General features: G+C 59.2%; 1 protein-coding gene and 1 long non-coding RNA gene across 3 annotated transcripts; one reads left to right on the top strand and one right to left on the bottom strand.

Moving 5' to 3' along the window:
* The first annotated feature begins 187 nt into the window (after positions 1–187).
* Positions 188–21,240, top strand: GRID2IP (Grid2 interacting protein). Its single transcript, XM_084536791.1, has 21 exons — positions 188–315; positions 3,589–3,843; positions 4,303–4,388; positions 4,692–4,761; positions 5,655–5,749; positions 7,334–7,517; positions 9,817–9,971; positions 11,453–11,554; positions 12,229–12,326; positions 12,652–12,769; positions 12,868–13,193; positions 13,394–13,807; positions 14,639–14,726; positions 15,691–15,768; positions 16,469–16,665; positions 17,073–17,228; positions 17,984–18,070; positions 18,466–18,595; positions 19,490–19,608; positions 19,697–19,861; positions 20,158–21,240. Exons 1-21 carry the CDS (start codon positions 281–283, stop codon positions 20,227–20,229), a joined length of 3,030 nt encoding a protein of 1,009 aa, XP_084392917.1. The 5' UTR covers positions 188–280; the 3' UTR covers positions 20,230–21,240.
* On the bottom strand, positions 4,836–9,548 carry LOC311445085. Of its 2 annotated transcripts, none has more exons than XR_014698195.1 (2): positions 9,460–9,548; positions 4,836–6,403 (listed from the first exon to the last, which is right to left on the bottom strand). It is a non-coding gene; the product is annotated as an uncharacterized lncRNA (long non-coding RNA). The 2 variants fall into 2 exon arrangements; XR_014698196.1 differs by having other exon boundaries at positions 4,836–6,384.
* Positions 21,241–21,557: the final 317 nt, after the last annotated feature.

Genomic DNA, 21,557 nt, shown 5'->3' with positions numbered 1-21,557 from the left:
GGAGAAAGGAAGGCAAAACAGACGCTAAAGCAGAACTGATAAAACAGGAGGAGGACCCGGCGCGTGGCAACCCCGGCGCTGGGAGGCGAGGTGAGGGCAGGCAGCCCAGGCGCTGCTGGCCGCCCATCTGGCCGCGCTCCCCGCACCGCGGGGTGCCAGGGCAGGGCCCCGCTGGCACCGCTCGGCTGCTGGATCCGCGTCGTGGGCGTGAGCGGAGGCTGAATCTCAGCTGCATGAGGAGCTGAAGCGTCTCCCTTTTGTTCCCGCCGCACCTGGACAAATGGGAAAGGACCGGAGTTTCTCTCGGCATTTTCGGTACGTCTCTGCTCTGCCGCTCCGCGTGCGGTGCCCGGGGTTAGATTTACCGGGCAGGGCTGGTGCTCCCGTGGGCATCCCCGCGATGTCTCTGCTGCCGTTCCCTCACGCGTGGCGGGGCACGGCCAGCGAGGGGACCACGGCTGCCAGCATTGCCTTGGCCTGGCCAGATCCTGCGCCCCCACGGCTGTGGTGCGGGGAGCTGGGGCAGTTGGGCAATGCTCAAGCGAAAATTGGGGCTGGGGGCTGGGGAGGTGGGAAGAGCTCTTCTGGGTCTGCTGTGGCTCTGTGCCCGTAGCCCACCAGCAGGCTGGTTTGGGGTGCTGCCTGGTGCCGGGGTGGGAAGGGGCACAGAGCGGGGAGACCTCGTGGCTGGGCACCACGGCCGGTCCCCGGGGAGGTGGTGGAAGCTGTGGGTCCTGCAGGGCGCGGCACAGCACCAGCACTGGGCAGGGGGAGGCCCCTGGGCTGGCGGGGGCAAGAGGAAACCCTTAGCAAGTGCCAGCTGAGGAAAGAGGAATATCCGCGAGGAGATGAGCTGCAAATGACCTGTCTGTGAGTTTTAAAAGGAGTGGACAAAGACTGAGACGTGCTGACCACCCTCTGCTGAAGTGAGCCTCAAGGTGGAGAGCTGTGACGGGGCAGGGCAGGCGGGCTTCTGCCGGCCGCATTTCCCAGCCCCGTGGGAGCATGCAGCAACTCGCAGCGCTCGGGGACCTCTCCTGGCCTGGAAAATGCCCTGGATTCATATTGGTGCTGGTGCAGACTGAGTGCTGTTGAAGAACGTGTCCTGGTACTCCACAGAGGAGGGCTGTCAGTGCGCTGGGGCTCTGCAGGGCCGGGCAGTGGGTGCAGGGCCAGTGTGGCCAGGGAATGCAGCCGACATGGAGCACACGAGGAAGAGGAGAGGGAGGAAGATGAAGGTGTGAGGCCAGCATTGCCTGGCTCCCCAGCACCGTGGGGCTGCTGGGCTGCCAGGTCCCCAGCTGCTTGCGGGGAGAGCCCTGCCACAGAATTCCTTCTGGAGAGAGGGAACCCAGCCGGGTGCTGGGCAGGGCTGATCCCAGGAATGGCCGGGCATCACGGGGCAGCTGTGGTTTCCCATGAAGTGCTGGGCACCATCCGCCCTGGTGCTGGTGTTGGTGCTGGTTTTGGTGCTGGTGTCGGTGTGTGCTGCGTGGGTGCATTGCACTGGAGCTGCAGCATCAGGCCAGCACCATGCCCTGCGCTGCCTTGTTGGTGTGCTGCTCGTTAAGGAGCAGATCTGAGCACACGCAATTTCTCAGGCCAGCCAAAACACGAAAGCACTGCCCTGCAGGTCCCCCAGCAGCGCCGTGGCCGTTCTGCACTCCCCGAGGCCGCTCTGGAAATTCTCTGCAAAAGGTTTCGCAGGAGGAAAATCATTTGCGTGCTCTAATAGGATTATTTTTACCAGTCATTTTGCTCCTCTCCATTCTAACACGCAGTTTCACTTTGAACACTGAGCCAATCCATAGAGAAATGTCTTTGTGCCTGCGACGAGCCAGCTGTACCTTGCTCCTCAGCTCCTTTCGTGAGGTAGCCGTCAGCGCAAAGTGGGACGGTCCTGCTGACAGCAGTGGGACCGAGCTAATTTGGCCAGCTGAAATGAGACCGTGCTCGTTTTGCCTGCGAGGGGCTCGGGCCCTTTCCCCACGGGAGGGGAGCGCAGCCCGGCCCCGCTGCTGCCCGGTGCTCACCTCCTCCCTGCCACGGGGCCGCAGACGCCTGCGTGCAGCTGGGGGAACGGTTCATTAGCACGGTTTCGCTCTTTTCTAGTTGCTGCTTCATCACAAATTGACTGTGAGTTGTACCAACGTGTTACTTATTTTAAATTATCACCAAATGCTTCGTGCGAGCATATGTCAGCATCGGGCCCAGCTGCAATCTGCCTGCTCTGGCTCAGCGGGAGGGCACGAGCTGCTCTGAGCTCTGCCTGTCCTCAGGAGGCAAATGGAGACATCCTGGTCCGAGAGTTGGGCTCGGAGGTCTCCTCTCCTCCAGCTTCATCCAGGCTTTCAGGTTCCTTTGGAGGCGATGCCCAGGAGCCCCTCTGGAGCCCCCCAGTACCACTCAGCCAGCCGTGGTGCTCAGCAGCATCCTGCCCCGCGTCCTGCTGTGATCCTGCCTGTACCCCTGCCACCCCCTGTGTGAAATGTGCCCCCGGCGCCTGGCAGCAACACCCACCACGGGTGCCAGGACTGCTGCTAGCACAGGGAGCGTGGCTGTGTGTGGAGGTGAGGAGCAGTAACGAGGGGCACGAGGCGGCATCTGGCGAGCGAGTGTAGCTGCAGCAGCCAGCCACAGCCTGGGCACAGCGCACGGAGTTGCTATAGAAACACCAGGAGATAACGATAACACCTCTTCAAGGAGCCCCCAAATGTGCAAACGGAAAGGGTGGGAGGAGGTGAACGAGGTGTTGGTGTTTGGCGGCTGTGATGGCAAGAGGGAAAAAAAGAGAAAGGAAAAGGAAAGCGTCTCCCCCATTGCAACAAGCACGGGAGGAGTGCCACAGCCTGGAGCAAAAGCCGCAGGGCTTCCAGCAGAGGGCCTGGGCAGGAGATGGGCAGCGGCACCGTGTGGGTCCTGGTGAAGAGGCTGGGTCTGGAGGTGTTCTGGGGGCTCTTGTGCAGGGCTTGTCTGCCTGGACAGCAGGGACAGGGAGAGGACCCAGAGGAGGGCAGAGAGTCTCGTTCTGCTTTTGCTAATACCACCTGTCCTGTCCCCTCCTAACACTGCTCTGAGCCTCCTTGGGAGCCACAGCCCTCAGCAGCAGTGAGGTTTGCTGCAGGACAGGCTCCACAGAGCGAGATTTTCCCCCATAGGGCTGGCTCCTGAGCTGCTGTTGGGGGAAAAAGAGTTCATTTAAGTCTTGAGCTGAACCCTGTCATTGGCATGCCAGGGCCAGTGGCTGAAGAGGTCTGGGATGGGACACAAGGAGGAAAGGAGCTGTTTGAGGTGGTCTCTGCAAGTGGAGGGCTCTGAATTCCTCACCCTGATGGAGCTGTGCATGGGACAGAGCAGGAGATGCAGCCAGCATCCCTGGTGTCCTCAGGGTTCCCTCTGTTCCTGACATCCCTGGTGTCCCCAGCCCTGCGCCCTGGTGCTCACAGCTCTGGGGAGGGCTGAGGCTGACAGCACACAGGGGCTGGTGCTGCTCTGGCCTCTCCTTTCCCTGATACAGCAGGATCCGGAGCTCTGTGCCACGGCCACCTCGATCCCAATCCTCACCCCCTCCCTTGTCCTGTCTGCCAGGATTTTCATCCCCAAGAAGCACCGGCAGCGCTTCGACGAGGTGGTGTCGCAGAGCCTGATCAGCAAGCTGTGCCGCTCCAAGAGCCAGCAGCACAGCAACCGGCTGCGGCGCAGCCGGAGCGAGGACCACCAGGAGCGGCTCCTCGTGTCCACCCGCGCCAGCTCCGTGCCCCGCAGCCACGAGGAGGCCAGCAGGAGCCTGCGGAAAAGCACCTCGCTCATCACCAGCAACGTGCCCTCGGGGGCTGCCCGCAGGTAACGCCTCCCCCGGGTGCCCTCGAGCTCACGGCGCTCGGGAGGGGATGGTGGTGTGCTGGGTGGGTGCTGGGAGGGATGCAGGATGCTCAGCCCTGCTGATGGACCACGATGCCCAGGCACACAGCAGGCTGCATCACCCTGCCCTGCCCCGGCGGTGTCTGGGTGCCACAGCAGCAGGAGGAGGGGAGGACAGTGGTGCACAAGGGATTAACCCACTTCCCGCTGCCCATATGGCCAGAGCTCGGCAGCCCTGGAGCACCGAGCTGCCCTGGTGCTGCCCTGCTCTGCTCCCAGCCCCAGCTCCCAGGCAGACAGAGCGGGACTGGGTCTGCCAGCAGAGCTGGGGAATCCTCCCAGGGAGGGTCCAGGAAATGGGGCTCTGGTGGGGCTGGGGAAGGAAACAAGAACCAAATGCTTGTCAGGCTCTGATGTCTCATTTGTTTTTTTCACCTGCAGAACCGTGCGGGTTTATAAAGGCAACAAAAGCTTTGGCTTCACGTTACGTGGACATGCACCAGTGTGGATCGAGTCTGTCCTGCCAGGTAAGAAAAGCTGCCGGCCTCAGGAGTCAGAGACCTAGCCCTGGGCTGAGCATGAAATTTTAAGTGTTTGTTGTTTGCTAGAAAATAGCAGAATAGTGGTGGAGCTTCCCAAGTTGAATAATTAATAACTTTGGTAGGATTTATCTTGGTTTTATGCACTCCCTGTTTTGAGAAGTAGAAGGCGTATTTAGTGAGTAGTCTGAAACCACACCTGCTTTTGAGTGCAAGCTGGGTGCTGGCATCAGTGAGCCCAGTGGGCAGGGGCCCATCAGCTGAAGCCCCTCTCCTTCCCTTGACATGCAGGGAGCCCAGCTGAGAAGGCTGCGCTCAAAGCTGGAGACCGAATCCTATTTCTCAACGGCCTGGACATGAGGTAAGAGGCTCCTTAAAGCCCCTGGGATCGGGGGGACTCTGGGCAGTGACAGGGGGGCAGCACGGTTGTGTTCCTTGTTCACCTTTGTGTGACAAAGACCAGATTTGGGTGTCTGTGAGAGTTGGCTGCTGGGGTATGAGGGTTTTTGCCCCGTAAGGACATCTCCTGTAATATTCATTTATACAACTGGCTCTAGGAGGAGCATTTCAGCTCCAGCCCTGCTCTTCCTTTTACTTCAGCAGTGCAGTGGCAGCAGCCCGTATTTCACCAGCTTGGACTTTCTGCACAAAAAGCAAGAGCAAAGGGTTAGAGCAGGCTACGTGATAAGAGAGAGCGATGAATATTTAAAGGTTAAACATCTGATGCTTCTGTCAGTGCTTCAGTTCTCACATTTCGGCTGATCCAGCAAACTGCTGGCTGATGCAGCACTGCCAGAACACAGAGGAGACCCAGCTGAAGATTGTCCTCTGAGCCCACATTTCGGCAGGCACCATCCTGGGTACCATCCTTCCCACGCAGACCGGCCTGCCTACAGATGTGCCCTTCACACCCAGCTCGCATTTTCTTTCCACGCAGAACAGGGACAAGCAGAGACCACAGCAGTACCATTTAAATGAAGAGTTATCTGCTGGGTCTGAGCGTAGCTTGAAGTCACACTGGCTTCATGTAGCACAACAGCTCTCGGAGGTGCTCGCATGCGCTGACTCCTTGCTGCGGGTACACCCGGAGCATCACGGCGTGATTCATGCTGCCGGTCTGATCAGCACAGCTGGAGCCAGGCAAGGATGGAGAGCCCAGGGAGGCAGCAGCCAGGGCAGCAGGGGCTGCCAGCAGCCAGCCGGGGCTGTTTGGCAGAGGAGGGCAGCTCTGACCGGCTCTCCTGTGCCCCGCAGGAACTGCTCCCACGACAAGGTGGTGTCGATGCTGCAGGGCAGCGGGGCGATGCCCACCTTGGTGGTGGAGGAGGGGATCGTCAACTTCTCCAACGGTAAGCGTGCCGGCCAGGAGGTGCCCGGAGCTAACAGGAATCCCAAATCTGAGGGCTCCCAAACTTGCCGTGTCAGCAGGGAAGCACCACACACCCTCATGGGCTCAGCACGCTGCAGGCACTGCCTCCAGCTGGGGCAGGCGGCTGATGGCTTTCTGGGGTCAGGCTTAATCCCCAGCCTGGCTGCTGTCCAGAAGGCTCAGTGTACTGTGTGATTGTCCTTGACAGCCCTGTCCAGCGTCCTCCACATGCAGTCTGTGCCGTGTACTTGGCTGAAGTAACCCAACCCCGTGCATCCATGGTCGCTGTGCAAATACCGCGGTTGTGCACGGACTGTGCTGTTCAGAAGAACTGCTGCTGCTATGAATAATTTAGCTCACTGCTGGTGAGCGTGTCAGCAGGAGGAGGGTGTCTGGGGGTGATGTGGGTATTTGTCAGTGATTTCAGCACCACAGCTCAGCGCGGGGCTTGCTGTGGTGTTCCCAAAGCAGGGTGAAGGCAGCAGGGTCAGTGCGTTATTGGGGTGCTGCTCTGCAGTGCAGGAGTTAGCGAGTGGCTTGTCCAGCCAGAGCAGTGACAGCCTCCCCTGAGCTCCACATTGGCAGCCCGGTGCTACCAACCCGATTGCACGTGCCCTAGAAACAAAAGCAAGACCTTCACTGCTCATCAGTAGGGTCAGTGGCACTCAAAGCCCCTTGAAAGAAGCTGAGACAGGATGGGATTTCTGCCCCCAGAGCCCTGGCCACATTCCCACATTCAAGCACACCCCAGAGCTTTGCCAGGTCCCTCTCCCAGCTGGGTACATCACCCCACACTGCTCCAGGCTCCGCATGTGAAATGCACACCAAAGCATCCCCTGCCTCAGCTTGCTTGCAGGTAGCACTTGACTGGTGCTGCCCCTGAGGTCAGTGATTATCGTGAAGTGCCTTGAAGTTTGAGCACAGGCTTTGGAGAGCAAGAGAAAGAATGCCACCCATGTGTTCCCAGACAAATGCAGAAGCAGCCTGACCAAATTGCTCCCAAGGAGCAGCCCAGGCAGAACATCCCTGCCCATTCAGGGCAGGTTGCTGGGCCTGCTGGCACAGCCAGGAGCTCAGGAGCAGCCAGCCCAGCTCCCCATGGCTCAGGACAAAGGCAAGGGCAGCCCCTGCTCCAGGCTGGCCAGAAAGCAGCCTTATATCAGCCATCCAGAGACCAAAACCTGTTTGATTCCCCCCTGGTACAGCAATGTGTGCATCAGGCTGTGTATTTCCATGGAGTGAGGTGCTCATGCTTTGGGAAAACCAGGAGGTGGAGCAGGGTGTGAGTGGTCTGGGGACACAGGCATCAGCCTGAAAGACCCCAGCAAGACCAAAGGGACCCTGCGGGGCTCAGATGCTGCATTCAGGAGGGAGGCCAGAGGCAGGTTACAGCACTGTGGCTCCACAACCTGCGTGGTTTTCCAGCTGGGAGGCACAGACCAGCCCCAGCAGCACCATTCTCACTCCTGCCCAGCAGCTGGGGCTGCTGCAGGGCACGTCCTGTGGCCCCAGTCCAGCCCCTTGCTCTGTTGAACTTTCTTTTCTCTCTACCTGCGCCTTGCAGACTCTGACTCTGCTGACTCCCCGACCGCCTCCTCCGCGCTCACCTCCCTGCAGTGGGTTGCAGAGATACTCCCCTCTAGCATCAAGATTCAAGGGAGGACCTTCCACCAGCAGCTGGAGCACCTGCTCACCCCACCTGAGCGCTATACCATCTGCAAAGCCCTGGAAAGCTTCTTCCAACATCGGTAACTTGGCAGCAGCCCCGTTCCTCTGACACTGCCAACAGGACAGGTAGCGATGCCCACGTCAGGGTCAGTCCTGCAGCAGGAGCAGACCTCAGCCTCGCAGGCTGTCAGCAGCGAGCTCTGATCCCTCTCTCCAGCTGTGCATTTCCCTGAGGGAAGGAGCTGAGGCTGAGCCCATCTCTTGCCAGGTGTCCTGGCGGTCAGATGCATTAGCTTTGGAGGTCAGTTCCATCTCCCTTTCCCCCCCCCACTGTAAGGTGACCTTGTCTCCCACAGCGCAGGCTCTCCTGCTGCCTCTGGCAGTAATCTCACCACGCTCCATTCCCAGCTCCGTGCTCTTCCCAGCATTTTGGCTGCAGCAGGACAGCTGCACAGCCCTCACCCTGTAGCTGCACACGTCTTCCTTGTCCTGCTGCGGGGCTGAAACCCATCCCTGGGCAGCATCCAGACTTGCTGTAGTGGCCTTTTTTTCTGCCCTTGGTCTTTAACCTTCCCGCACAGCAGTTCAGAAGCCACTGCTCAGGGTGCTGCGAGGTGCTCGCTGCCCCCCAAAGCCCAGCTCCCACCACAGGCTGGGGATGCACCAGGCAGAGCCAGGCAGGCTCCTGCTGCCTTCATGCAGCATTCTGCTTTATAAAAAGTCAGATAAGGATCTGAGTCCTCAGTTTTACAAGGAAATGCAACAAACCCTTCTGTATTTAGGTCACTGGCAGCAATAGACAAACTCCCAGCAGCATCACTAGGGCTGCACCACCACAACGCGACCAGAGCCCTGTGCTGCCCACGAGCCTGCAGGTGCTGAGGGAGGCACAGCTGCTGGAATCCCCCCCCAGCAGCTGAGCAAACCCTCCTGGGGCCCTGCAGTCACTACCTCCACCACAATAAAGCAGAAGTCATTGCTGTGAGCTCTCCTGAGACCACTCTGCTTCTGCGGGATTCCCCCAGTGGGCATTTGTGTGAGAACAGCTGCGGGGCACCAGGGTCTGCAGCTGGGAGAAGCAGACCTGAGCAGGGCTCTGCAGCACCAGGGTGAGAACTTGAGTCCTGTGAACAGAGCCAGGCAGCTCCCTCTCAGCAGGGCTGTTCCCAGGGCCATCACCTTCATCTGCTCCAGGGCTGCATGGGCTCCTTCTCCTGAGGAGTTTGTCTCACCTGTAGCTGCCCCATTTCACCATAATTCATCATAAGCTAATTGTGTGCCCCAGGTGAGCTAGCTGTGACCTGTAATTGCCCTGAGAAGGGCAGAAATCCCCAAATATTGAGTTTATGTTGCCTGCAGGCTCAGCAAGCAGGCAGCAGCATTTCCCAGCTGTGAGCACAGGAGGGAGCAGGACACCCACAGCTGGGCTTGGGCCAGCTCAGCCTGCCCACAAACTGGGAAAACAGCGAGCCCAGAGGGCACAGCAGCACCTGCCCCTGCAGCACCTCCAAAATACCAACCTCCGAGCAGGGAACAGGCTGCTGGCAGCCAGGAAATGAGCCCAGCTCCACAGAAAAAGCAAATTAGCACAGAGCTAGAGAGCAGCAAAATAACCCCTTTCCCCCCTCTGCTCTTCCTCACGGATCTGGTCCCTGCTCATTAGAGGACAGGGATGCTCCATGGGGTTAATATCAAGACAACAGATCTGTTCTAAATACACTCTCCTTCCAGTTCTTTATAAGAAATTCTTGCTGTTGCTTTTACAAGCAGGATGCGGTAGTTGCAGGAAGCTTTGGCCTCAGATCACCACCTCAGCTTCTCAGCAGAGGAGCAGCCTGACCTCAGCTCTCAGAAGGCAGCTCTTCCTGAGGCATCCCTCCTTCCCTGAGCTGCCTCATCCTCCTCCCTGAATCGTGTGCTCAGCCCTGGTGTTCTCAACAGCCCTTCCACCACCTCCACCCACCACAGAGCCAACACGAAGCAGAGCCTTCAGCCCAGCCCTCTTCTCCAGCATGCTCCTACCTGAGCCTGCTGCCATCAGCACCTTGAGCCTTGCCAGAGCATCTCTGCCTTCTGGGGCTCCTCCAGGCAGCTCCCCCACTCCCCCAGAGCCCAGCCTGCCTCACGAACCAGGTTTTATAGCCTGGCTGCCAGGTGCTGCTGGGCCCAGGAGATCTCTGTGCATTATTAGCACCACCTGCACAGCTCCACATCCCTGACATCTCGCCCTGAAGGGCTCGGTCCCTCGCTGGCAGCTCTGGGTGTATCTGACCCGGTGTGCTCGCACCGAGAGGCAGGCCGGGAAGCACAAAGCTGTGTGCTGGGGCTGTGCAGCTCGGGACGTGCTCACTGCCTAGCCCTCTCTTTCCAATCTTGCAGGAATATTGACACTCTTATTGTGGATGTGTACCCGGTGCTAGACACACCAGCCAAGCAAGTCATTTGGCAGTTTATCTACCAGCTGCTGACGTACGAAGAGCAGGAGCACTGCCAGCAAAAGATTGCCAGGTTTCTTGGTTACAAGTCCTTGGCAGGTGAGAGGAAAGCCCCCGCCGTGTCTCGCAGGCCCCCAGGGAGCTTGGTGCTGCCCCTTGCAGCCCTGTGCAGAGCGCGGCTCCGGCTCCTGGCACCGATGAGGGTTTGATTTGTGACCGTCAGGCTGAGGTTGAGAGGAGAGGTGGTGCTGGTGCAGTGGCAGAGGTTGTGTGCGGCAGCAAAGGGCTTCAGAGGCTGCTCAGGAGGTTGGAGGTTAGGAAGGGAATGGGTGGCCGAGGGGCAGCGCTTGGCTAAGAGAGGCAGGTGATGGATGGCAGCGGTGTCTCGGGAGGTCTGCAGCAGTCAGCTGTGCACGGGCACCTGCTGTTAACGCTGGGCTAGGAGGGGGTATCTCGACCTGATGATGCCAGAGGGGTGGCAGGCGCGCAGCTCGCCCAGAGACATCACTTGTCCCTGTCCCCTGAGGGATGCCTGCGGTCCGCCTCTGCTGCCAGCATCGCTCGTTGCTGTGGCAACACAAAACCAGCCATGGCTCGGTGAGGATTACAGGCTCTGCACTCAGACAGCGGAAAGTGGAGGGCAAATTGGGACTGAAATGCTTTAATCTTTGGATTTGGGCTTCTGAGTTGCTTTCAGATTCTTCTATTCTAGGCCATTTGCATTTTGTTGTTATGTTTATTTTAGACTCAGTGTAGGTAAAACTGTATGAAGAAGGTGTTTGAATTCAGAGAGGCTTTTGGAAGAGCACAGTTCTTTTGGCACAGCTTTTCCCCTCACAGGGAGAAACAGCTGAGCAGTCCTGGTGCAAATACCCCATGGAAAACTGAGGGGTATTTGCTCACCAAATCTGCACGATTTCCACTGCTTTTGTGTGTGTGAAATCATGGCTCGATGTACCTAAATTGTTGAATATTCCTAGGAGCTAAGACCCTAAAAATGGAGTTTATAAACTTCAGATCTCGGGGGGAAGTCTGTATGTTTGCAGTCAGCAGCCCATGTCAGGGATGCCAGGCAGGTGTCCCCAGCCATGGACAGAGGAGGACGGTGCTGAGCCTTCCAGGACCACGCTGTGCACGGGCTGCTCCCTGGCACCTTTCAGCCTCTCAGCAGCAAGGGGCAGTCTGTGAGCACCCCAGGTTCTGGTCTTTGCATGATGTGTGTCCACGTGTGGGAGCGGGATGGCCGGAGATCCACGAATTTTGGATGGCTCTTCACCTGGGCTTCTTCCAGACCCGATGGCTATCTCTGACCTTGGTGTGTTTCGGGCTGTGTGACCGTCAGTCTGTTGGATACCAGGGAGCTTGGAGCTCCGGTATCCTCGTCCTGCTGTGTCTGAGCCTCTGAGCCATCGCACTGACCTGCGCCCAAATTAACTCATTAGCTCTGCAGGCAGTGCTCTGGTGCTGTCCCGCTCCTGGGCTGGGGGGCAGAGCGGCTGCGTGCCCCAAGGGCTGGGGGCAGCCCCATGGGGGGGTCCTACACAGCTCTCCCTGTCTCACCGGGCATCTCTCTGCCGCAGCCGAGCCGGAGGCCGAGGAGCGCTACCGCAGCTCCGTGCGAGGGGCCTCCCTGTGCCGGGGCAGCCTTCGGACCCCCCGCCCCGAGGAAGGGGGGGCTGCAGGTGGGTGGCACGGGGCCGCGCGGGGCTCCCGGTGTGGGGAGGAGGGGGCTGGGGTCCCAAGGGCTGCGCCCGAGTGCTCTGCCCCAGGTCGGTGTCCTGGCCTGTCCCTGAGCACCAACGGTGGGAAAAGGTGGAGGTTGGGATGGGGTGAGCCCAAAGTCTTTGTCTGGAAATCCCTGCTTTTCGAACAGCTGAAACAAGCAGTTCCAATACGAAGCCACTTGAGCTGAGCCTGAACGTTGTTTCCAGCCCTTTCCATTGCTCAGAAGTGAATTGCGAGGGTCAGCAGCCCACGGGGTTTTCAGTAACCAAAAAAATATATTTTATTTATTCCCATTTAGATAAGCTGAGTACAGAGAGGTACGGGGCAAGGCACAGGAGGATTGTCTCTCAGCTGTGCTTGTTTTCTGGTACACGCCACCTTTCACTGCTGGGTGGCTGCTGCTGCTGCCACGTTAAACCACCCCCTGTCCCTTTCACTTGCACCCGGGGCTGCCTGCACCCATCCCTGGGGCCCTCAGCCCCAGGAGCTCGTGGGGTTTTGCTGCATGCCTGGTTGGGGTGAGGGGTGGGCAGAGGATGGGAGAGACCTTCACGGGTCAGGACTGTCGGGGGCTGCTGGGGGCATGCACAGCATGGGGCGCTCCTGACGGGTTTGTGTCTTCCTTCGGCAGGTCAGAGTGACACCGTGGAGGTCCCGGTTCGCCTGATCCCTGGAGAGAGGCAGGCTGGGGACGGCACGTCCCTGCCAGAGACCCCCAACCCCAAAATGGTGCGGCTGTCACCCGTGGGTGGGAGGCGGGGAGGGCTCCTGGCAGCGCTTTGCCCCAGGAACGTGGGACCTTTGCCTTCATGGCGTTAGTACCAGTACAGCGTTAGGACCAGTGGGGTCTGTCCTTGTCTTGCAGCCTTGTGGGAGGCTCCTGGGGAGCTTCAGAAAGTCAGGGTAGCCTAGGTTTGGGGTGCAGCAGTCCTTTAAAGAATAAAGGACATCTGTGCTGGACGTCGTGCCCTGGAACATCGCAGGTCCCTGGGGAGGGGTCACAAGCCAGGTCTCAGTTCGGGCACTGCCAGCAGCTCCTTGCCCTTTTCCCCAGATGTCGGCTGTGTATGCGGAGCTGGAAAACCGCCTGCTGGGCAGCTTCGCCAGCAAGATGGGCACTGCTGCCCTGCACAGGGCATCGCCTCCGGCCCCGGAGCCAGCGCGCACTGCAGGTACCGTCTGCCTTCCCGAGGCAGAGCTGGGGGAGCTCAGGGGGGCTCACCCAGTGATCGTCGTGGTGCAGGACCCCCGGCAGTGCCCTGTCCCGCAGGTTCCCGCAAGTCGGGGGTGCCGGTCTCGTGGCCGAGCGACCCGCTGGCCTCCCAGCAGTGCTACTACCGCCTGCACAGCAGCATGCCGTCCCCGAGCAGCACCGAGTCCAACCCCTACGTCAGCCTGGACAGCAGCCCGGCCCCGTCCCCCCGGCACCGGCAGTACCCGCTCAGCCCGCTGTCGCGGAGGAAGAAGCTCTTCACCTTCTCCAGGCCCCCGCGCAGCCGCGACACCGACCGGTTCCTGGACGCCCTCAGCGAGCAGCTGGGACACCGGGTCACCATCGTGGATGATTTCCTCACCCCTGAGAATGACTACGAGGAGGTGAGCGTGGTGCTGGGCTCGGCGCACGGTCTCTCCTGTCTCCACCAGCCCGCACGTGGCAGCCTGGAGCATCTCGTGCCAGGCTGGGGACACATCCCAGGGCCGGGTGGGGGGCATAGGGGGACAGGACCCCGCTGAGGCTGGTGTCCAGGGATGGAGGACGAGGAGCCTCCTTCATCCTCTCCCTCTTTCCCCCCCAGATGAGCTTCCACGATGACCAGGGCAGCTACGTCACCAACGACGTCAGCAGCAGCGAGTACATCAGCAGCAGTGACGAGGGCAGCTCCCTGACCTACTCCACGCTTTCAGACCACATCCCCCCCCCTCCGCTCAGCCCCCCTCCTCCACCGCCCCCCCTGCAGTTCCACGACCCCCAGGCCATCCCCGCGAAGGCGGAGGCCGCCAAGGCGAGCGCGTCGCCTGCCCCCAAATCCCTCATCAGCCACCTGCACCCCATCCCACCCCCTCCACCCCCGCCGCCGCCCCCCCCGGTGCCCTGCGCGCCCCCCCTGCACCGGGGGCTGCTGCACCGCAGGAGCGAGACCAACCACATGAGTGTCAAGAGGCTGCGCTGGGAGCAGGTGGAGAACTCGGAAGGGACAATCTGGGGGCAGGTATGGCCCGGGTGGGGGCACGGGGGCTGCAGGAGGTTTTATCAATGGGAAACCGTGAGCACGGGTGGCAGCACGGGTGCGGAGAGCACCGAGAGCACCGTGGGGCGAAGCAGAGGCAAGGAGTGAGGCGTGATGAGCCTTTGGCCTCATGGACTTGAGGTGATGGAGGGGATTCAGGTCCCTGTAGGGAGGAGCCGGCCTTGGTGGAGTTCAGCTTCCAGCCCCTGTGTTTCTCCTCGTGCCCTGAGCAGCTGGCTGGAGCTGTGGGATCACCGTCCAGCCCCACAGGCACTGCCCTGCAGCAGGCACTTGAAGCCCTGCATCCCTGTGGGCAGCTCCCTCTGCTCAGGCACTCTGGGGAACGAGATGTTTTTTCCTGGTGATTTTTTTGGATGCAAAGAATTCTGGAAACCTCTGGATTTCTTACTTGATCCTTTAGTACAGCAAGCATGCCCCAGCAGTAGGGGAGCAGCAGTATTGCTCTGTAGGGCTTCAGCTGTAGGACAGCAGCAAAATGAGCCTGTGGGGCAGCAGGGTCAGCTGCAGGGCCAGCTGGAAACGCTGACAGGAGTCATCTCAGGGCTTCCTCCTCTCTTATCAAAAGAGAGTGGGTCCCACGAGGTCAGCTCAGCAAGCAGTGAGCGATTCACAGGTTTTCAGCAGGGGATTCACAATGGCTGACCCTCCTCTTATAAGGACGGTGCCATCAACGTGTCCTGGGCTTTTCAGAGCCCGGGGTGACGTTGGAGGGAAGGGGCACAGCGCAGGTGGCAGTGCCCGCCGGTCCCGGGGGGCAGCGCAGCCACCCACCCGCTCTTTCTCCTCCTGCAGCTCGGGGAAGACTCGGACTATGACAAGCTGAGTGACATGGTCAAATACCTGGACCTGGAGCTGCACTTCGGGACGCAGAAACCAACCAGTAAGTACCGGAGCTCTGGGGCGGGTGCTGGTGGCAGCTGGAGGGCCAGGGGTGTGTGCGGCTGTGGGTTTGGGGCTGAGCGGCCCCCAGGCAGCGGGGTGCTGGCTCGGGGCAGTGCAGCAGCGTTCACGTGTGGGGTGCTGCGACCAGCAGTTAAGGTGGAGGTGGTGTAACTCTCCCTCAGTCCTCCTCGCTGCTGTTGTCCGTGCTCGCTGTCTGTTGTCGCTCTGTGTTTCAGTCGGGCTGGGCGGTGGGACTCAGCTGAACGGTTTTGCTCCCGTTCTGCTTCCCACTCATGCTCAGTCGGCTCTGCCCGGCCGCCCTCAGGCTGTCGTATCCCAAAATGCTCCTCATTGCCATGACAGGCTTGGCTTCTGACAGAGCAGAGCCCTAAACCTGCAGCACCTTTGTGCACGGGCTGTGCTCCCCGTGTGCCGGGCAGGCAGTGCCCGCAGGGACAGCCGGCGGTGCTGTGCTGCGGGCTGGGAGCAAACTGCAGCTCTGCTGCTTGGGAACTCAGCCCTGAAAAAGCTGTGAAAACATTTCTCTGCCCGTAGAGGGCATTACGAGTAATGTTTTTTGTTCTACCTCTGTAAGGTGTAGCAGTGACAGCAGATGTGGGCTGGGCCCAGCTGGGGGAGGGCAAATTCAGAGGGGTTCGGTGGTGGATGTGGGACGAAACGGGACCCTTCTCAGGGGCTGTTGTTTCGGGGATGTTTCTGGGCAGTCTGGGATTTTCTGTGTATTTCACCTCTTGTTTTACCTTTTTCAGCTCCTACTGAGTCCTCCATTCAGGAGATCTTTGAATCGCAGAATTCAAGGATTCCCGGAGCCATTGCTGTGTGCAAAGCATCAGCTCTCCTCACTTTCATTCATGGTTTCACTGTTTTCAGCAGTTTTCTTCCCACTGGAGCCGGCAGAGCCTGTCCTTACCCATGATTAAATCTCTCAGTTTCTCTTCCAGAGCCAACTCTCTTGCCTGAAACCTTTAAAAAGAAAGACGTGGTTGAAATTTTGTCCCACAAAAAGGCCTACAACACATGTAAGTAAACATCGTGGTGATGTACCCCCAAAACGGGCCCTGAGATGGGACCAGGGATGTAGAGGACTGGCAAGGTAACAGGAAGGAGGCTACATGAGCACAGTCCCAGGAGCACAGTCCCAGCACGGCTCCTCTGGCTGGGGCTGTTCTTGCAGCCCAGCAGAAGCCGCTGTGAGTGCCCCCAGGCTGGGCATTGGGACGAGGGAGCGGGATGGGATGTGGCTCATTGGCCTCCAAGGGACAGGGGAAGAGCAGTGTGTGGGGCTGCCCCGTGCACCAAGGGGGGGCAGTGCCACATCTCCAGTGCTTGTGGTGGGCAGGAGCACTGGGAGGGCTTGGTGGGACCTGTGAGCTCCTGGCTCCCCGGGCTGTAGCGATGTGGCATTGGGGGAGGCTCTGGGCTCGGTTTCCAGTTCCCACAGTTTTCCAAATGGACCTGCTGGGGATGTGCTTGAAATATGTTGCAATAACCTGGCTGGGGTCAGTGCAGGGAAGAGTGACTCCTGAGCCACCCCTGCAGCCTCTGCAGGGCCTCGGGGGGCAGAAAGCCCTTCCTCCTCCCACAGCTGCCCTTGTCAGTGTGGGCACACGAAGCCCAGGCTGCTCTCGCACCGCAGAGAGGTTGTGCTTCCCCTCCTGGCCCCGTCCTGCCAGGCAGCCCGGCCCCTGGCCCCCTGCTGATGTCCATCCCTCCCCGCAGCCATCCTGATCGCCCACCTCAAGCTCTCGCACATGGAGCTGCGCCAGATCCTCATGACGATGGAGACGGACCGCCTGGAGCCCTCTCACATCAAGCAGCTCCTGCTCTACGCCCCGGATGGGGAGGAGGTGCAGCGCTTCCAGAGCTACAAGGAGAACCCCGGCAAGCTGAGTGAGCCCGACCAGTTTGTGCTGCAGGTACCTGCTGGATGCAGGTGCTCCGGGATGTGCTGCAGAGGGATGGGGAAGGAGGGCACAGCAGGCAGCACGCAGCCAGCGGGGCTCTGATGTGTTCCGAGTGCTGCTGTGGGTGGGAAGAGCTGGGGGCACCCATCACCGGGACCTCCTGTGCCGATGCCCGAGGTGTCCAGGAGCTCCCAGCAGTGGCAGTTTCACAGCTGAAGCATACCACAAAATTTACTGCATGCTGAGAGTGACGTAGCCCGCGTCTGACTTACTTTCTGTTGACACTTGTGGGTATGGGCACCAAGTCTTCTCCTGCAGCACCATACCATTTTCAAGCACAGGGAAATACACCAGGGAGCGTCATCTAGGAAGGATTTGGTTAAAGGTGACAGCAGTAATTCTCCTCCTTTTGCTCTCAGATGTTGTCAGTACCAGAGTACAAGATCCGTCTGCGCAGCCTACATTTTAAGACCACCCTGCAGGAGAAGACGGAGGAGATCAAAGCGAGCTACGAGTGTATCTGCAAGGCCTCTCTGGAGCTGAAAAGCAGCAAGAAGCTGGCTAAAATCCTGGAGGTCAGAACTGTCCCCGTGGGCAGCAGCTGCTGGGGTCCCCGGCATACCTCCGGGGTCCTCAGAGGTGGGGTGGGTGGCACAGCCCCGTGTGGCCCCAGCCCCTGGCCCTCAGGGTCCCACTGCTGGGTGCTGGCAGCTTCCCTTTGGCCTGACTCAGATGAGCTGCCCCAAATTAATGCTAATTCATCCAGCTTTGGCTTTAAAAAAAAAGCAGGTGGGATGAATGGGAACACGGTGTGACTGAAGGCGTTTCCAGATGAGAGATGAACCGCGTTGGTGGCTCCTGGCCAGTGACCCCAACACCTCGTTAAGTGCTGGGGAGGCAGTGGCTGGCTGCACATTAACGAGCAAAGAGCAGGAATCCCGAGAGCCCCAGGCTGACTTCCAGGTGGTCCTGAGGGCCCTGCTGTGCCCCTGGTGCTGCAAAGCCACAGCATAAGGAGTCAGCCTTCTGGAGGGGAAACAGCCCTGCTGGAACGCTGCTTTTTCTTTAAAAGATACCCTTAAAGATCTGAAAGATCATATTGTGCTGAAAGTGGCAAAGGAGCTGATCCAGGCAGCCCCTGGCCACAGGAGAGTCCTGTCTGACTGCTGCAGGGGAGGGAAGGGACTCATGGGCAGCACTAACGTAAGCTGCACTCGTGGTGTGGCTCTGAGCCTACAGCAGGTGCCAAAGGTACCGAAGGAGACGGGGATGGGGCAGTGCAAGTGCTGGAGGAGGCTGGCCAGTCATTCACCACCGTTTGTGTTTGCAGTTTGTGCTGGCAATGGGAAACTACCTGAACAACGGGCAGCCCAAGACTGGCAAAACAACAGGCTTTAAAATCAACTTCCTCACCGAGGTAAGGAGAGCGAGCGCGCTCCTCCTCGTGCTGGAGGCAGCAGTGCCGGGAGCTGCAATGACCTGTGATCACGCCTGTGCTCCTACAGCACCCCTGGGTGCTGCAGCTCCCAGCGAGGGCCCAGTGGCAGGGCAGGGGCCTCTCACAGCACCAGCCCCAGAGGCCTTGGCCCTGAGAGCCCCATGTGGGCTCCATCCCAGCAGGAATACAGCCTACTGCAGGGTGGGGGCACTGCTTAGCATCTCAGTGCCTCCTGTCTGGGTGTAATGTGCTGCATAAACACTGAATGTTGGAACGGGAATGGACGCAGGCTGAGCCCCAGTGCCACCAGCCCCACTGGGTGCTTCCAGCCCTGCTCTGCATAGGGTCTGCTAACTTGTTTTGCTTTGCTGTAGCTGAACACGACCAAGACTGTTGATGGGAAATCCACCTTCCTGCACATCCTTGCCAAATCACTTAGCCAACACTTCCCAGAGCTCCTGGGCTTTGCCAAGGATCTTCCTACAGTGCCGCTCGCTGCCAAAGGTAATCGAACAAGAGCATCTGCAAGAGCATCCGCACTGCCTCCTGGTTTGGTACGGGTACAGAACTGGCCATGAGCATTAGTACAAGCAGGATGGTGACCCGAGCCAGGGGGAATGGTCCTGAGCGACAGGAGGGGGCAGGAAAGGCACAAGCTTAGTGGCAGGGGTGCTCCTGGCTGTGACACGCTGCTGCACCCAGCAGTGCCCAGACACGGCTGTCTCTGTGCTGAGCCTTCCTTCTGACATAAGAAGGTCTGGTGGTGAGTTCAGGTGTACCCTGAAAGTGCCGATGAGCAGCAGAAGTAGGAAGTGCCAGAAGCCATCCTGCTGCACCCAGCCCCTGTCTCTGTCCATCCCTGCTGCACAGCACCCCAGGGCTGGTGCCAGCATTGTTCCTACCTGCAGCGTGCACCACCTCGCAGTTAGGGGTTCACAGTCCAGTCGCAGGTTTTGCACGGACTGAGGATCACACAGCTTGGCTAGCTGCCTTTAAAATAGTCACCGAGATCTCAGGGTTACCATCTGTGTGCAGTGGGGGGGTCCCAGCAGGCTGGCTGCAGGCAAGCCGTGGGGCTGCCTTCCCCTTCCACGCCATCGCCTCCTGGTTGCGAGCAATTCCCCTGGGAATTGGTGCTACAGGGGGTAAAAAAAGAAGAAAACTCAGGCCCAGAGATGTAAATCTTCCCCTGATGAAGGTCACTTTCCTAGCTGGATTTTACACTTGGCCCGGCTGCTCTTTGCACCCCATGGGCAGGCAGCACACAGAGCAGGGTGCATGGAGCTGCGTGTCCCTGGGCAGCCCCGACCCCTGCCACAGCCCCTGCTTGCTGCCTGTGTTAGGGGCAGGAGGGCAGCCAGACCCAGGTAACACTGCTGGCTCCTCTCTGCTCTGCAGTGAACCAGAGAACGCTGACGGCCGACCTCAAGGACCTCCACACCACCGTCAGCGACATACAGGTGGCCTGCCACAACATGCCCGCTACCGCAGAGGACAGATTTGCAATCGTGATGACTGTATCCTTCAGGAAAAGGGCCAAATCCCCAACACGACTTAAAAAAACAAACATTTAGTTGTCATTGTCCCTTAAGCCATCTCTCCCAGTCCTTTCTGGAGAGTGCCCAGCCTGCCATGCGCTCGCTGGATGACCTGCAGCACAAGGCCATGGAAGAATTCGGCAAGGTGCTGTCCTTCTTCGGGGAAGACTCTAAAATGACAACTTCAGAATCTTTCTTTGGCATTTTTGCAGAATTCATGAGCAAGTTTGAGGTGAGTTGTATTTCTCAAAGCCAGCCAGTGGGGGGTTTCCTGCTAAATGGGGGCGAAGCACCAGCTGTGGGGAGGGTGAAGCAGGAGCTGTGGCCCCCATTTAACAAAGGCTGGCTGGCAGCACCCCAGGGTGGGTGGCACCGAGTGGGTAACACTCCCTGGGTAGGTGGTGCCATGGGGCAGTCTGGGGGGCAGTGAAGGGTGCAGAGGCCGGTGCTGGTGCCGTGTTCTCGCTGACCACAGCAGCTGCCTTTGCCTGATGCTTGTCTCCTGCTCTTTGCTTTCTCTCCCCGCAGCGGGCACTCACTGACGTGCAGGTCGGTGAGAGCCAGCGCAGCCCCAGGATGACGTCCCCCCTTGCCTGGTGACAGGCTGTAGCAACACGAGGTGCAACCATTTATTGCCAACAAAGTGCAATTTGCTCCCGTTGAGTTTGGTTGTAAATACACTGCTGCTGCCTGCTACCACCGAGCAGAACCGCGGGCCGAGGGGCTGGGGCAGCTCGGACACTGAACGGGCACCACAGACGGTCGCAGATGGAAGCGAGGGTGAGGCACGGGCACAGGAAGGCAAACACCGCCTTGGTTTGACAGCGTCCTTCTTAGCATCCTCCATTTCAAGTGTATTGCAGAATCAAGGGCTTCAGACACACCCAGGTAGAACCCCGCTGCCCTGCATCCTGGCACCAGCAGTCGCGGGAGCCCTGCCCCTGTCCCCCGTCCCCGTGGCCAGTGGTGCATGCGCAGGGCCCCTGCCCCTCGTGCAGGATGTCCCCTCGTGCCCAAGCAGAGGAAGAGACAGCACCTTGCAGAACCCCACTGCACGCCCGTGTGGTGCCAACCTCGGGTCCAGGTTGGTTGTCCCCAGCTGCTCAGGAGAGCAAGGAAAGCCCCAGAGCCCTTCTGGCCATCAGCTTTGCTTAAAGCTGCGGCAATGACTGATAAAAAATCTTGTTGATAATTTGATGTCATCACCCCGAGACTTACCTGAGCTCGCCAGGAGACACAAACCCCTGAGCATTTTGGTGCCTCCTTGAAAAGCACAAAATCCTTAGTAGCTTAAAAATGAGAGGGAGCCCTCTGAAGCCTCGAGTACTGCCCCGAGGGACAGCAGAGCACAGCCAGAAACATCTCCTGTGCCCTCTGGTATCCGCTGCCAGGGGCTGGGGTCCTTGCAGTCCCTTCGGCGCTCTGTATGATGTGACCAGTTTGTGCTGGATATGCCCAGGGAACTCTAGAAGCATTCATGCCCCTCTTCCAACAACAGCTGATTGTTATATACATTAATTAAATTCCCTGCGAGCTGTCGCCAGGACAAAAGGGCTAACAGCACCCTGCGGGCAGTGCATGCGCCTCCAGGCAACGCAGCACCCCAAGAGCTTTGCGGCAGCAGAACTACCGTGCGTTAATATTGTGAGGCATTGCTCCGTGCAAAATGCATCCATTGCCTTTCCAACCCGACACGCTCAAACCTCCCGGCCCGCCGCAGCCTCGGTGAGCCTCTGCACGTCGATGCCAGAGCAAGAGCTCTTCCTGCAGCCTGTGCTGAAGCGCAGAACCACCAACCGGTGCATTATTTATGGGAGACCTTACGACCATCACACTTTCCGTTTTCATTATTTTTTAAACCCTGCCGTAGAAAGTGAAGTGTTTTCACAGCGTTTTCAGCCCATACAGTTGCAAGTGCCAGGTAGTTT

Source organism: Aythya ferina (genome assembly GCF_964211825.1).
Source record: "Aythya ferina genome assembly, chromosome: 15".
NCBI lineage: Eukaryota > Metazoa > Chordata > Aves > Anseriformes > Anatidae > Aythya > Aythya ferina.
This window is presented reverse-complemented; position numbering and strand designations above follow the sequence as displayed.

What these genes read in the sequence shown, in the direction of transcription:
- GRID2IP (XM_084536791.1), top strand. Translation starts at nt 281, where the DNA reads ATGGGAAAGGACCGGAGTTTCTCTCGGCATTTTCG. An exon ending in CTGAGAATGACTACGAGGAG is followed by an intron (nt 13,194 to 13,393) that starts GTGAGCGTGGTG and finishes TTTCCCCCCCAG; the next exon opens with ATGAGCTTCCACGATGACCA. An exon ending in CGGGACGCAGAAACCAACCA is followed by an intron (nt 14,727 to 15,690) that starts GTAAGTACCGGA and finishes TTTCTCTTCCAG; the next exon opens with AGCCAACTCTCTTGCCTGAA.